Source organism: Mytilus edulis, chromosome 10, assembly GCF_963676685.1.
Source record: "Mytilus edulis chromosome 10, xbMytEdul2.2, whole genome shotgun sequence".
In the NCBI taxonomy this organism is placed as follows: domain Eukaryota; kingdom Metazoa; phylum Mollusca; class Bivalvia; order Mytilida; family Mytilidae; genus Mytilus; species Mytilus edulis.
The window spans coordinates 3995051-4011946 of NC_092353.1; the positions used below are offsets into that span (position 1 = coordinate 3995051).

At 31.6% G+C, this 16896-nt stretch overlaps 1 protein-coding gene across 1 annotated transcript in view; it reads right to left on the reverse strand.

Annotated features, from left to right (window-relative positions):
* Positions 1-2592, reverse strand: part of LOC139493169 (uncharacterized) — a 9578-nt gene extending 6986 nt beyond the window's left edge. Inside the window, exons 1-3 of the mRNA XM_071281352.1 lie at positions 2363-2592; positions 1350-1418; positions 733-1116 (exon numbers count right to left, since the gene is read on the reverse strand). Coding sequence (XP_071137453.1) covers positions 733-1116; positions 1350-1418; positions 2363-2417 — 508 coding nt within the window. The 5' untranslated portion in view covers positions 2418-2592. The remainder of the gene's footprint in view (positions 1-732; positions 1117-1349; positions 1419-2362) is intronic.
* Between the last annotated feature and the right edge of the window lie 14304 nt (positions 2593-16896).

Here is a 16896-nt window from a genome sequence, read left to right on the forward strand (position 1 = left end):
AACACTGAGCAAAACGAACTCTGCGATATTATACGTAAACCCAATACATGGTAAAGAAAGGCAAAGAATGAGTAAAACGTAACCCCGGCTTAGTTTTTGTTTGCTCCGATGCAAATTGATAAACTCATCATAGATACGACCGGTTGTATATTTTGTCTACTAATAATTCATATTTTTTTATCATCTTTATATCAATGATCGCCTTGTCTAATTTGACAATTGCATTAAGCCAGATATTTTTGTGCTTTGTGCACTATTGTTTGTCTTTTAGTCTTTCTTTTTTTAACCATGCTGTTGTAATTTATAGTTTGAATGTCCCTCTGGTATTTGTCTCCTTTCTTTTCCTTAATACGGCAAAGGACTGCAGTTTCAGGGCTCATCAGAATTTATTTTATGGATTCTTTATATATTTGTTTTCGATTTTTTCATGTAGCATTTTGATTTTTTTTCTAAAATCATTAAAATCATTATAATAGTAGAGGGGTTTTGGGTTGTTTTATTACTGACGTTTATCTTACATCATGTTAATTGTAATCTTTCTTGACTACTCGGTATTTTCCTACATTTTTACATTTGAAACTTTTCCAAAATAAATCATCATTACAAAGACGTTTATTTCATCAATTAAAATCTTTGTGTATTTTAAAAACAGTAAATATTGTTTTTCAAACTTCCTTATCTATCTCAAATGCAATAAATAAATTAAGAAATAAAACGTTTCCAAGTACCTACGTCGATATATTTGAATGCAGTATCCTCTGGAGAAATTACCACCAATAATTCTGGAACTGAGCTTAAGAACTCCGTTTTGTAAAAGTGAGACAGAGCGTACATTTGTTCCTTGCATACATTCAATTGAATCCTTATTCGCTTGGTAAGTGTCTGGAATGGTGTAGTCTATATCAATGGCAAGTCCACATGCCTCCCCTTCTGGAGCTGCACGTGTCTGTAAATCATATCTTCTCATGTAAAGAGTATAAATCATATATTGATTTTGTAAACTAACTTCACATGTACACCCATCTTGTTTGGTCATGACACGTAATGCAACACTATCTGTTGTTGTGCCTCCATTGCTCGGTTCTTCTTTTGCAAAATCATTTGTGCACATATCCGCTTCAAACATAAAAGAAAAAATAACGATAAATATACGAACGAAAGCAAAATTTAAATTCCCTACATTGCAGTCCCATCTGCTTGCATTGAGACAAGTCATCACAATAATATTTAATAGAAAAAAATATCATACAAACTTTAACCAAAGCATAGCAATTAATCGTTTAGCAAGTACATGTAGCTAAAAATCTGAAAAGAAACGTATTTTTCCAAGCAACAATTTGATCACTTACCGATGGTTGCACTTGGAGTGATATCTGGACATGGATTTGGTACTGATGATAGCTGAACATGTTGAAGTTCTACAATTGAATTTTTACATTATATCTGGAATTATTTTATATATTACAAACTGGTAAAGGAGAATGTGGACCGGGAACTGCTAACCCTCTGAATCATTTTATGTAATCCCTAGTTTTATTTTTGTGAAGTTAATTCATTGTGCGTTTTTTTTCCATTTTCTGTGTAATGTCTTGATATTGTCGTTTATCTGGTCGTCAATTTGTTTTTGCCGTGGTGTTGTCTGTTTTTATTTATGACAAAAACGCAGTGGAAGATACCACACAGGCAATCAAACCACTTTTTGTGTCTTGTAAACTGTATGCAGAATGCATCAGACAATTGTCATTTAATTTTAAGGTATAACACAACATAACATATACTAAATATAATGCAAACGTCGATTTAATTTAAATTTTATCCAGCCGGTATATTCATCTGACCTCTAAATGATCCATTATGATACTAAAGGGGTATTGGGTTGTTTTATTGTTGACGTTTATCTCACATATTCATTTACACACGTAAATAAAATAACTATTAGTTAATATAAGAATGTATTAATTGCTTCATAAATAAACTCATTTATTTGATTCTTAGAGATATAATATGTATATTCATGACGTCATGTTCAATTATGTAAACAACAATAAACTTTTTGCGGTTAAATGCTTATCAAACGTATATCAGGGTATTTCCTGGCATGTGTTATTATTCACAATTAAGTACTAAATCATGATTAATAAAACCTGTCTTTATATCGTTAAATTCTGTGTTTTGAGTTATCAACTACTAACTTATAAAATATAAAGCATAAAAACCTTATAGTTAGTTCATATCTAAGCACATTTCATGTGTTTGAATAGAATTCAACATTGCAGGTTCCTGGCTTATATACGTACTTAACCTTTTTCAAATCAAACATCTCAGTATCCTATTAAAAACAAAATATAAAATTTCTATTTACCTGTTATGTACACATATATATAAATCCTTAAAATCTGAAACAAAATGTTCTCCATTCATGTGTTTACGACAAATAATGTCAAGTATGTGCATATATTTTAATTCACGGATGTTGTCATTGTTCGAATTGTCGTAACCGTACTCCTGTCCTTAAAAATCGTATGGGTGTATTCCTTCAAATAATTTTGTTTATCGATAATTAAAATATAATATACCTACTATGTATGTATGAACATACAGTATTTCCTTATTTAAATGGACTAAAATTCAAGATGTTGATCATTCTTTTCTGCGTCTTATACGCTGTGTAAAATGTATTTGGTTAGTCTTCAATTTTATCTTCATGCAACGATAAAGATGAAAACGTCATTTACTGAATACAAGTGACAAACCAGACCGTGATCGCAAAATATGATAACACATTAAACGGAAAAGAAAAAGAACCACGAAAAAAGGAGAACTGGTAACCTTTTTTTTTTGAATAAATAAAAGCATAATCCCATACACTGCGGTCTGCACAATGATACGTAAATCATGAGAGATATATAGTTTTAAATAGATGGTTTGGGCGATTCTCAGGTAGACGACACTGATCCTGAGGAGCAGGATCTGCTTATCCTTGTGGAGCACCTCAGATCACCCCTAAGTTTTGCTTATTCTTAAGTTTTCTATGTTGTGTCGTGTGTACTATTGTTTTTATGTTTGTTCTTTTACCTTTTTAGCCATGGCGTTGTCAATATATTTTCAATTTATAAGTTTGACTGTCCCTCTGGTATCTTTCGTCCCTCTTTTCTAATACATTGTTAAAAAAAGGCATATTAAATATTGTCTCTGTTAATAAAGTAAAAAAATATAGATTTGCGCATTTTATGGAACAAATAATTCTTCTTAATTTTTAATCATATATCTTTCGGTTTGAAATGTAGATCAATGAAGCAATGAACCTGACTTCATTTTTGAAACTATTTGAATATACCTTTTTCAAAGCCAGAGAACAACAAATATATCTATCATATATAAATTATTAGAAGTGCTTATCTTAAATACTTGCAAGAAAACAACCTCATTTGCTTTGTGTTCGTGGTGATAAGGATAAGCACACAAGAGATTGTAAAATCAACATTCGGAACACAAATGCATCATGTCTTATTACAACTAAAGAAAAGGCACACACTACAAGAAACAATTGAGCGCATCGAAGTTCACAGAACACATGGAGTAAAATTTAGTTATTGGGAAGTTTTGGATTTACATAAACGTAATCTTTATATTCTGGTAAATTATAAAGTTAGGGATTTCGTTACCTCAAAATACGGAGGTCACATATGATAGTGTATCTATTTTTAATTGTTGAAAAGAATATTTCAAAGCTTGTCCAAATTTAAACCAAATCGAGATTTACCGAGTTTACGCATGATGTACAATGTATGTCCTTATTCTGGTGTATTTTTCATTTATATATCTTATACAACAGAAATCATTTAAATGAAAGTTAACAATAAAATTAGTTTTATAAAAGAATGAAAGAAAATTAATGAAGTGATTAAAATAATAAATCAGATTTCCTTGCCTAACCAGTGAAATAATCAAACCATATGATAACAAATCATATCGAAATACCGATCTTTATATTTTGACAATAAAGAAAAGGGAAGCGAAAGATACTAACGGTATATTTATTTCTCATAGAGTTTCATTCAAAGAAAACTATTATCTTAAAACGTTGATATAAAATCCTCTCCTCCATAGCACTTTACATTTTTAACTTTGTGGAAGTCACTATAAACTAGGTAAACATCATGTTTAAACTTAAACTGGAATATAATGGCATGCACTGTTGATTTGAATGGAGTATGTTTAGAAGTTTTGAAACTTATATTTGAAATGTCTCGGGACTCTACTATAAAGGTATGATCCTCGTTTCCCTGCATTGATATCAAAATCAGGAAATGTGATATGATTGATATTGCGTCACATGTCCAACTTATTCAAATTGACAAGGCTTTAAGGAAATACGAGTCATTCTATGGCGGCCTTTTTCAATAAGCAAAACCGATACCAAATACTAACAGTCAGTTATCAAAACCTCTATATGAAAAATGTGTGACAATTCATACAGCAAAACAACAGACAACACCATTTAATTACAGACTTCTGATTTTCAGTTCAAAGATTCAAGAAAAAAAACATTTATCAGATGGATTGCTTATACATATGTGTAGCCAGGGGTAGTGGTCAAAGTTACAGCAGAGCATAGGGAGAAACTATGGAACGCTACAGAGTGCTTATGAAGTATTCTGATATGCCGTAACATGGTTTTATTATTACTTGAAGTATTTTCGTTGAGTCATTAGGCAATTTTGTTTAAAAACATAACTGGATGTAAATGTTGGTATTGTAGTTGTTTCATTACATGATGGGGTTTTGGTCTATCGTAATGATAATTTGTCAATTATTTATAAGGCTTTCAAATTAAACAATCACGATTTGGCACTATTTTGCTGTGTTTATGCCAGTGTATGGTGTGATTTTATCATTCTTTGATGAAGTTATCACATACATTGATAAGGAAAAATCACGTGGCTAGTTGGAAATTTTGTTTTTTAAAAACAGATTTCTACATCGTTGTTTTATGTACCTCGGTCGGGTGTGACTAGCTATCAAGTTGGTGTTCAAATCAAAATTCCAGTTACTGCTTCATTTAAAATTCGAGTAACTGTTCGTGTTATGCTTCGAGTTTGAATAAGAATTCAACCCATTAGAGTTAAAATGCGTTTAACTGTTTTCTTTCGAGTAACAATTCAAGGTGAACTTCGAATTTGAATCTCATCTAGTTTTAATTTGAGTTGACCTTCGAGTTAGAATTATGGTTGATAAAATGCATTTGTTTTCAAATTTTGCTTTCGTCCGGGCTTTTGATTACGGGGGGGGGGGGGGGGGATAATATTAAATTATGGGGAACCGGTAGAAAATTATAAGAAGAGGTACCACGATGTTTTTAACGAAAAAGTATATTTTCCCTTGCAAACGGATGCATCTGCTATTTTTATTTTATAAGTTAAGAGATGAAACTCTTTCAGTGTTACAAAAAAAAAGGCAAAATGTACTAAAGGGATGTTTTAACTTTTAAGTCGAAAATGAACAGACAATACCATGGTCATAAACGGCAAACGACCAAAAGACATATGCATTTGCATTGTGTTAATATCACTTCTAAGATCACCATATATCCGGTTTCGTGTGAATATTTGTGTTGTAATAAAGTATCGTAAAATTAATTATGTTTACCTATTATTTCATCTGTTTCGTACACTAACATATTCTTTATTGTAAATTTGGTCGTTAGTCGCAGGAAAATCTTCATTTGAAAGAAAGGAAAATTTAGGCTATCTCAATTTGTACTTTATATGCGTTTATCCAAGAACTGTTCACCTAAAAATTAATGAAACTTTTCTTGAGAATTTGTGCACTAAATAACCAACTAGTTAAAAAAGACCGATTCCTTTTTATCTGTGCATATTCCATACATTTGTTCTTGCAACTATAGGCCGTTTGAATTTCATACAATTTCAAACATAAATTATTCAAATATCAATTTGTAAGTAAGCTTATTTTGCAATATGCCTCATCTCAAGTATATATACGAATATCGACATTTATTTCTAAAATATTTACTCAAGTGAAACCGAAAGCTGTCAATCATGTCTAATTGTGAATATTTATTGATGACATGATCAATAAAAAAGAATATCCAAAAACACCGAATTCATATGTAAATGCTAAAATATGAGAAGTCATTAAAACCCGACAAACTCAATCGCTCGACTACATCTCTCATCAACACGAATGACAACAACTATTATATTGCCGCAAAAAATCATCTTCTAAAATCAGCGGTGGGTAAAACTGGTTTCATACATGTATCTAGATAAACCTCCAATACCGCCATTTTGACAAAGCTTTGCGAAGAACCAAAATAGAAATGCGCGATCGGTAAACTTGCTTTCTAGACAAAAAATCCAGCTTTTTAAAATAAGAACCAACAAAGAAATAAAGTTGATAATTTCATATAAAATACTTGGGATCAAGCAACCAAAACTTTGTAGAGATAGATAACATTCTAATAAAAACGCAAATCAACAAGCATATCACTAAATTAAAGAAGATCACCCTGATCAAGTGTCTTTTGTAGGTACAAATGTATTCCAATGCGCAGTACTCTGGTGATAACCAAAATAATGTTTGATGATGACACTCGTCTGCCTCTGTAAAGGGTGGTTTTACAAAACAATATAAAGTAGAAGATGTCGTATGACAGCCAATGACAGAACTCTCCACAAGAGACAAAATGACACAGATATTAACAATTATAGGTCACCGTATGGCTATCAACAATGAGCAAAGCCCATACCGCATATTCAGCCACAAAAGGTTTACTATGAAGACCTGATAGACATTTTGTTTTGGCTATGCATTCTATAACAGACTTGTAAGTTAAATGTGTTCATGTTGGTCTGAATTAGCTGCTAATGCATTTAGTGAACTGTAACATGATGATAGTCTTGTTACGTGTAAATCGTCATACTGTGGAATTACATTTTGTTCACTAGAATTGTTTGGTCGTTGTTTTGTCATTCTGAAAAAGGAAAATAATCTTACTATAAAAAAGAATTGTTTTCAAGTTTATAATGCAATAAAGAAGTGATGGTTGAAAATCATAAATTCATAGTGATCATAATGACAGAAAGACCTGAACAAAACAATACAGAGTGTAAATAAGTTAACGAGCAAAAGGAAGATTCGTTATCAAATCACCTCTTTCTTAAAAACTTAAAAAGAAGTACTATTGGACCCGAACGTAACTTTTTCTTTTATCAAGTTTTCAGGCTTAAGGCATGTGTTGGTTTTTTTTTATCATACGTGTAATTTCGTTTTATATCGTATTTACCCGGCCATATCAGATGATATAAGATATTTTAACATAGTATTTGATCAAATGTAACTATATTCAACAAAAAGCTTTCAAGAATTACAAATAAGTGTTGAGGAGAACCTAAGAGTACAAGTTGAAAATCTGTTCAACAATTAAGTTCATTGTTCACTGTTCACTGATTTGATTAAATACATTCTTAACAACAGTACATTTGATCATATATGGATAAGAATCTATTATTAAAGGAAGTAAGGGTAATGTGTTGTTTGTATTTGTGGATTTTTGAAAGAGTTTTGTGTATCAGTGTGATTGTATTGGGCGGTGTCATCAACAATTTCTTTTATGTTTTATGTTTATAAGTAACTATAGATTAAACATTTTATTAATTATATACAAGTACCTTCTGTACAGACATAATGTTGCAATGGCAAATAGCGCAGTCAAGCACCAACTAATTACAGCAGCAATAATTATTGGTATCTTTGCATTTCCATTTTCTACAAAATACAAATGAAATTGTAGTTGAACTAAATTTAATACATTTGTATCATATTTTCTTTCCATTATTTAGAAGTGATATGCGGTTAAAATAAAAACTAGAGGCTCCACCTGTTATTTTTGTTCATAATTGATTCATGAAATAATGCAATCATTATTCTTTTGATTTAGTTACAGAGATATAAACCAGTACTGCATCCCCCCCCTATGATCTATATATTACCATGTCGGTCATGTTGGTAGGCAGTTGGGGTCGTCGGACACATTTTTAAACTAGTTACCACAATGATGGTACTGGTCAAGTTTGGTTAAATTTGTCCCTGTAGTACTAGTTCAAATGAGAATAATTATGTGTAAAGTAACGGACGACTACGATGGAAGACGGACACAACGTGATGAGAAAATCTCACTTGGTTCATTGGGCAATGTGAGCAAAAAAAAAACGATTATGGAAAACCCTAAACGGAAAGTCCCTACCAAAATGGCTAAACAAAAAGCTCAAACATATCTAACGATTGGACTACAAAATTGTAATATTTTTTACTTGACACAGGTACAATGTAGTCTACCATGTAGAAAAAGGTGGATCGAACATTGCTTTATAGCTAGCTAAACCTCTCATTTGCATGACAGTCGCATCAACCACCATTAGATTAACAATGATGTGTGAAATGATACAATTTAAGTAAATATTAGGAATTAAGTATTGGTGAATATCAAATAATTAGTGAATTCGTATATCATACTACAAAAATGTAACTGAAGAGTTTGAAATATCTTTTATAACTTCTTTGTTCATTACTTGATTCAGGTTAAATTAAATATTTACTTTGTTTGATGATAATTTTGCATGAAATTGATGAAACGTGTTATTTCCCAACTGCTTTTAAATTTTTTGAGAGAGAGAGGGAAACATGAGAAAAGAAAACTCCAAATTCCACTGTAAACCTTGAGAATGTATGTTTGTAAACAGATGAAGTCTTACCTGATACAGTATTGTCATGAATGGCAGGATCAGTCATTTGTTGTGTCGTTTGCATATTACTCGAATCTGTCTTATCCTCTGGCGTTGTTTGCATATTAGGAAGACTGCAATTGATTTGTATTCTAACATTGTCACCGAAAGTATGGGCTGAACAATCGTTTTCTATTTTAGTTTTATTTTCATTTGATGAAGACAAAACTATTTGTCATTTAATTTTGATATTTAGATGCTTAACAAAAATTAAAAATACTGATTGCTATCGTAGAAATACTGCCTTTGAGATCACCTATGATGATAGTTTATGTAATTATCTTTAAGTATCGATATCTGTGTTATTTCTATTGGAGCAGCATAATACAACCAGCAAATAAAAATACACTAGAAGAAGAAGCGTGCACCGTTGTACTTTCCAACATGCTTTGAACATCGTCTGACAGTTGTTTTCCTTTGATTCATGTTTTTGTTATACTTTTTGTATGTGATCCGCCAGTGCACATCCTTATTTACTTTAATTCATACTAGAACACACCCGCGAAATCGCGGGCATTCAGAGCGTAGTTTAAAGTATGTAAAGGGTTGTTGGAAGAATTTTGTAAAATATTGAATGACTGGAGAATTTCAGCAAAAGTATCATAAGTCATATATAGGTTATTTGGGACAGGAAAATGCTTTTTTTTTTTTTTTTTTTAATCCCTCCTCCTTTATTTCCAAAATTCCCAATTTTTGGTTTTCTATCAATTTCAATATGAACATAATTTTCATTTAGTATGTCATGAACATTTAAGTAAGGAGCCTAGCTGTAATTCAGTGGTTTTCGTCCGTTTATGTGTTACATATTTGTTTTTCGTTCACTTTTTGTACATAAATAAGGCCGCACGTTTTCTGGTTTGAATTGTTTTACATTGTCAGTTCGGGGCCTTTTGAAGCTGAGTATGCGGTATGGGCTTTGCTCGTTGTTGAAGGTCGTACGGTGACCTGTAGTTGTTAATTTCTGTGTCATATTGGTCTCTTGTGGAGAGTTGTCTCAACATTGCAATCATACCACATCTTCTTTTTTTTGTAATCAATGAATTTTGTAAAAGATTTAATGACTGGAGAATTTCAGAAAAGGTATCAAAAGTTCACATGAATATTTTTAGCGCTTATCTGTATCAAGGAATTGTATATTTAAAAATACAATTCCTTGTCTGTATATTATGAACATTCATTACTATATAAATATAGTGTATTTACTTTCAATTCTAAGTTTACTAATCGATCCATGGTGGTCATTGATATAGTATACAGACCCTCTCTATTTAATAAACTATGTGACCGCCGTGGATAGTAAACTTGAAAATGATAGCAGATAGAATTCTGAAAATACACTTTATTCTTTGTATATGTATGTTAAAAATATACAGAAAACGCAAACCGGAAGTGTAATCTGACTTAAAATTTTGTCCAATGACGGGACAATATCCGGATGCCTTTTTTCTCGTTTTTCTCCCAAAATAACTCAATCTGAATAATCATATGAATGGATGACAAATGCGACTATGCACTGTACCTATAGGACACAGAGGCGTGTTGATTAATTTATTGTGGAAAGGAGAGAAGCGACACCAAAAATGAGGTCTTCTCGTTTAATTGTATAGATGAAACAAACTGTTTAAAGGGTTCCTAGGGGGAATTAATATAGAAGCTAGCTTTATTCTTTAACCTCTCTTTGTGCTATAGAGATAATGTCCTCGTACTAATTAATTTAGTTTGGGGATTATGTTTAATGCATCTATTCCATCGACGTAAACAATGCAACATCAAAATATAAGTCTGTAACGAATCTGGACAAGATTTAAATATTGACAATAAGGGAAAATTGATACATAACTTTACTACAAAATATATGATTTCAGCTATCCAATTGTAACTGTCTTTTATAATGTTCATTCCAGCAGAGCCTGCATATGGAGTGTATATCTCTCTGTTGAACCGATATTCCATAACTGAGAATGTCTGTTTTGATTTTCTTGTTCTGGTTTCGAAGGTTACAATAAGGCATTTAAACCATGTGCGCAACTAATCCCTTTAAATAATTTACGGACGTCATCACAAGTTGAATGACAGTTATGAAGCTACAGTTGGCATTTTCATAAGCATTGTTTGCATATAAGAATGACTGCACCTTATTTGTACTCTTAGTTTATTGCCAGTTAAATGTTCTGAAACCATTTTCTATGTTTTAATTTTGTTTTAATTTGAAGACGACAGTACGATTTGTCATTTAAGTAAGCCATTTATATGCTGGACCAAATATTTAAATACATCCCAGACATGGTCGGTTACTATATGTCTATTTAACATTCATTAAACGAAAATGTTTGTATCATCAACTCATCACATTTTAATAAAAGGCTGGCAATGGGATGTTTGATGATTATAACACAACTTGAATAAGGGTTCTTATTTCCACCAATGTGCGTTCACTTTGACAGAAATAATTAGACTTATATAATGTCATACGGTTGAATGTAGTGAATTAGAGTGAATTAGTTTCTCTTGTCTTTTCGTGATGTATAGATGGCGTATTTATCGTGTGGTCAGTTTCCGACCGTAAAGGGGGTTTCGGTCATTCAGCACGACAGCCCCAAAGCGAGCGGTTCTCATTTATACACTTGGTAAATTTCAATCTACTCAATTAGTCCCTCCCCGCTTTAAAAATATTTATAAGATATATAGGATTGAATGGACTGGAGGGTAGTTTTTCTTTTTGGTATTCTATTGTGTGAAGTATGTAGTTGTGTATAATATAAAACGTCTGAATAATAGTCAACGATTTTTCCCACGAGGGCGCTGGATCGTTACAATTAACGATACATGTACACAATAAAATGAATTATATAAACGCCTAAAAAGTGTACACAACAACACCAATAACATAAAAAGGAACTATAAATGTAATTATTTATAAATATTTCGGATAACAGATATCCTTCATCGGTATATATTATTGTGATGTTGAATGAATCATTTATCAGTCTCAGTTGTGTATAATATATAGACTTATCACATATTGGTCATGAATACATTGGGTTTTGCATATGTAAAGTATATCAAAATTGCCCGCGGCAAAAACGATGTTATTGGTAATTGTGCACTGATTCTGAATGACGTGACGTCATTGCATCCTTAACGACACTTTTGTGATAAAAAGATGTTTACCTGTTATGTTTGATTAGATTGTTATAATTAGATATTTTTCCCTCTTTTTTGCAGAATTTAAATATGAGACAAATAGATTATAACATGTATTTTTCATATTGGCCCTGGTATCATCCCTCGACACATATCGGCCCTCGGTTAAAGCATCGAGGCCGATACGGGAGTTTCGGGATGATACCAGGGTCAATATGGAAAAGGACATGTTATAATCTATGTATATGTGTTTTTAAATGTTCATTTTTGACATATTTAATAAACATAGCAGCGGCGTTGTCGTGAAGCTTTGCACTTTAATTATGAGTTGTATTCTTTATACTTTCACAGTAAATGGTTTTTCAAAGGCATACATTATCATGAGGTGACGTATATGAGACTAGTATTATGTAGGAAGGTTTAATACAGGATGAACGTTGTTACAAGAGAACAAAACATTTACGAGCTTTACATTTTTTGGCTCATACAGGATCAGTCATAAGTCAATATCTATAACGAAGCCCATTTACTGTTCCTTGCCATTATGCGTTTGATTATTTCTGTTGTTTTTATTTGATAATTATTTTCTTTGTATTGTCTTTAATAATATAACTAATAACATATTGTATTTAAAATTTACAATTCCATCAAATCCGCTCTATGATCAGAGTTATGTAAGAACAATGACTTTTCTCATGGCTCATTATAGTTTTTTATGGGTTCGTGTAAAGTTTACTGTTTTTATAATATGTTTTAATAGGCTTTGTTTGTATAATTGATATTTTGATTAATCCGTTTATGTCCCCACATATCTTTTTGAATGACTCGTCATAAACTTTTACATTTTGACACATATAATAAATTTTTTTAAATACTTATCTTTATGTTGTGTCAATGTCGTCAATTACAATTCTTAGTTAACATTTACGTGTACTAATTAGATTATTTTTATTAAGGTATGTAATATCAACTTTTACAAAATACCTACGTCGATATATTTGTATGCAGTATCCTCTTGAGAAACTACCACCAATAATTCTAGATCTGAGATTAAGAACTCCATGCTGTGAAAGATAAACAGCTCGTGTTCTTATTTCTTTTGTGCATTCAATTGACGCGGTACTCCGTGGAAAGTTTTCTGAAATGGTGTAGTTCACATCAATGGCAAGTCCGCATGCATCTTTTTCTGGAGCGGCACTTGTTAATGAATCATACTTTCTCATGTAAATAGTATAAATCTGATTTTGATTTTTTAAACTAACTTCACATGTACATCCATCTTGTTGGGTCAGGACACGTAATGCAACACTGTCTACTGTTGAGCCTCCGTTGCTCGGTAATTCATTAGCATATTCTGAAGTACACATATCCGCTTTGAAAATAAGAGAAATACATGTAAAGAAATTATAAATCTATATATGAACAGTTACATTAATTTCCTACATTGCTTCCACATCTGCTTGCATTTAAAAGTTGATAACAAATTAAATTACCCTTAACAGAAAAATGTCCAATACATATAACAATTAACCGTACAGCAAATATATATATATAAAAAAATTGATATTTTGTAAAAACTAATTTGATCACTTACCGATGGTTGTATAGTGGGCAATATCTGGACATGGTTCTGGTACTGATGATAGCTGAGCTGTTTGAAATTCTGCAATTGATTTGAAATGCTTAAACTTGAAACTATTTTATCTAAAAATTTAGTAAATGTGAAGCGAGAACTGCTTATTATTCTAAAGCACCTTAGGTCAATCCCATTTTTTTTTTTTGTGCAGTTAATTCATTATGATTTGATTTTTCAATTTTTTATATAATGTTTTGATAATGTCGGTTGTCTAGTCGACTTTTTTTCTTTTATTCATGTCGTCTTTGATTGCACTTATGTTTATTTTTTCGAGTGTTACATTTGTAAAAAAAAAAGTAGTAAAAAATACAGAAGGTCATTCACAACCTTCTTCGAATTTCACTCTAGTAAATAGTATCCAAAATATAAAAACTAAAATCATGTAAATGTAAATTTATAGCAGAAACTTACGTTTTATTATATGAACTAGTAGAATTCAAACGCCGATTCGATGCATATTATCTAACCGACTTATTCTTTTATAATCATTATGATGAGGGGGTATTTTGGTTGTTTCATTGTTGAGGTTTACCCCCATCTTCATTAATTCAAATGTAAACAAAATATCAGAGTTTAAACAATCTTTTTATTGCTAAACTTATTTGTATATTCTTTTTTGCATGGGGGTCCCCAACCCAGGATAACGAGGGAGGGGTTTTCAATCATATGTTTCCATTCAAAGGCACAGATCGTCCAAAAACAAAACCAGACCCCTTCTCTACCTTGGATCAACAACTCATATTTATGATTACATTTAAAAATTATATAGACAACAAAACATTGCTTGCGTATCAAAAATATTTCTAGGTATTCATCGTGTTGTCTTATACTTGACAATGAAGCTACTGGAACAAGATACATAATATATGTGTCAATATAATTAGATTCCGTATTTTGATTTTCAATCACTAAGAAATGCATTCAACATTGAAGGTTCCTGCTTTATATACGTACTGAACCCTTTTCCAATCAAACTTCTCAGTATCCTAATAAAACATAACATGAAATTTATATTTACCTGCTGTGTACACAAATATTAAAATTCTTAAAATCCGAAACGAAATATTCTCCATTAATTTGTTTATGCCAAATCATGTCAATTATTTGTATATATTTTAATATACGGAAGTTTTTATTGTCGTAACAAACAAAGCGTATAGGTGTACTCCTACAAACAATTTGTTAGTCGATCATTGAGATATAATTGACCTGTTATGTATGTATGAACATACAGTATTTCCTTATTTAAATGGGTTAAAATTGAAAAGATGTTAATCATTTTTTCCACGTCTTATACGCTGTCTAAAATTTATTTAAGGTAAGTCTTCAACTTTATCCTTAAGCAACGATGCAGATGAAAACTCCATTTACTAAATACAAGTGACATACCAGGCCGTGATTGTAAAATATGGTAACACATTAAACGCAACAAATAGAAGATTTGGTAACTGTTTGTCAAAATAAATGAAAATATAATCCCATACACTGAGGTTTTCCACAAAGTTACGTAAAACATGCTAGATATATAGCTATCAATTGATAGTTTTGCCGAGTTTTAAGTCGACGAAACTAATAAACAGCATATTACATCTGTTAATAAAGTTAGCAAAGTATATTCGCGCTTATTATTGAACAAATATTTCTTGTTAATTTTGAATCATTTATCTTTCGGCTATCAAATGGCGATCAATGAAGCATCGCACTTCACTTTTTTTTCATTACGAGAGATAAACAGATATATCTAAAATATGTAATGTATTAGTTATGCTAATCTTGAATACTTGCAGAATAGAAACCCCAATTGCTTTTTGTTCGTAGGGACAAGAATGGGCACACAAGAGAATGTAAAAACAACAATCGAAACACAAAATACATGAAATAAAAACCGACGAAAAGACAACCACTACAGGAACATATTGAGCAAAACGAAGTTCACAGAACAATAGGAGTGAAATTTAGTCCCCTATTAATATATACCGTGATACTCTCGTTGGTGCACATAGTTGTTTTAGTGGCTAAGCATCTGTTATAAAACTAATTATGTCATCATCTAAATCTATATCACTTTTTATGTAATTTAATTTTCTAACCTTTATGTTAAGACTGATTGAAGAATTGACGTTAGCACAACGTTTTTTAAGGATAAGATTTAGAAAATACTCAGCAGATGGTAAGAAAACAAAACCGAACAATATAAAACACTTTAAGTAAAGTAAATGCAATAGGGATGGAGCTCACATTACTAGTAAGTAGTGCATGTTTCATTAGAGATTAGTTTAAACGTAACCTTATACGTTTATGTCTTAATATGTTGTATATTCGTAGGACTCTTAAGTGAAATGGTACTCTAAATTGCGATGGTCACGCTAAAATGCGATGGTCTACGCTAATGTGTGATGGTCTACGCTACTTAAAGTGCGATGGTGTAAAACGCTAAAGTGTGATGTTTGTTTGTTTTTTTTAAGTTCGATCAGATGGCACGCGAAAGTGCGATGGTATGATACGCTAAAGTGCGTTGGTTTAACACGCTAAAATACGATGGTGTAATGGGCATGGGGTTCAGGTAATAGTTTAAGCTGTGTTCATATTAATTTAGTTTTTCTTTCTATGTATTGTTTATAAATTCTCTCTTAAACTAGCAATTTCTCGGTCCTACATATAGCTTACTATGCTCCGAGTTGAAGGTGACAGCATCATTAGGTGCACACATAAACGACATTTGGTCTTCGGTGGATATTCGTGTCGATGACAATTACACTACATCTTCTTATTTGTTTTTTGTTGTTCATTGTTGTGTAAATAAATCAGTCCCTTATTTGTCTCGTTTGAATTGTTTTATACTGGACGCTTTGACATCCTTTGGTCGTTATAGAATATTATCTGCAGGATTAGTCTTACGGTAACCTATAGTTAATTATACTAAGCCTTTGACAGAGACTTATCTCATTGGCGATCATATTATACAATTTATTAATACTACACCTCTGGGCGTTAGTTACTGTCTTATTTACGAGTATCTATCTCTTTCACAGACATGGCGAACCATAGTGTAAACAATTTTTTACAAAATAATTTAACTAGAAAGTAAACAGCTTTAATTTCACACAAGTAAATGACATGAGATTAAAAACATAGGAGTTTTTAAATTAAATTTGGACTAATTAAATACTTTGACACTTGATGTGTTTTGCCGTTTTCGTCCTTTTTTACGGTATACACCTTTCCCGTAAGTTTCTTTGTTTATGAGAAGTATTTTTACCCAGTATCCTGACGTTTGTCCCCGCCGACACAGCGAAATCAAAGTGCTTC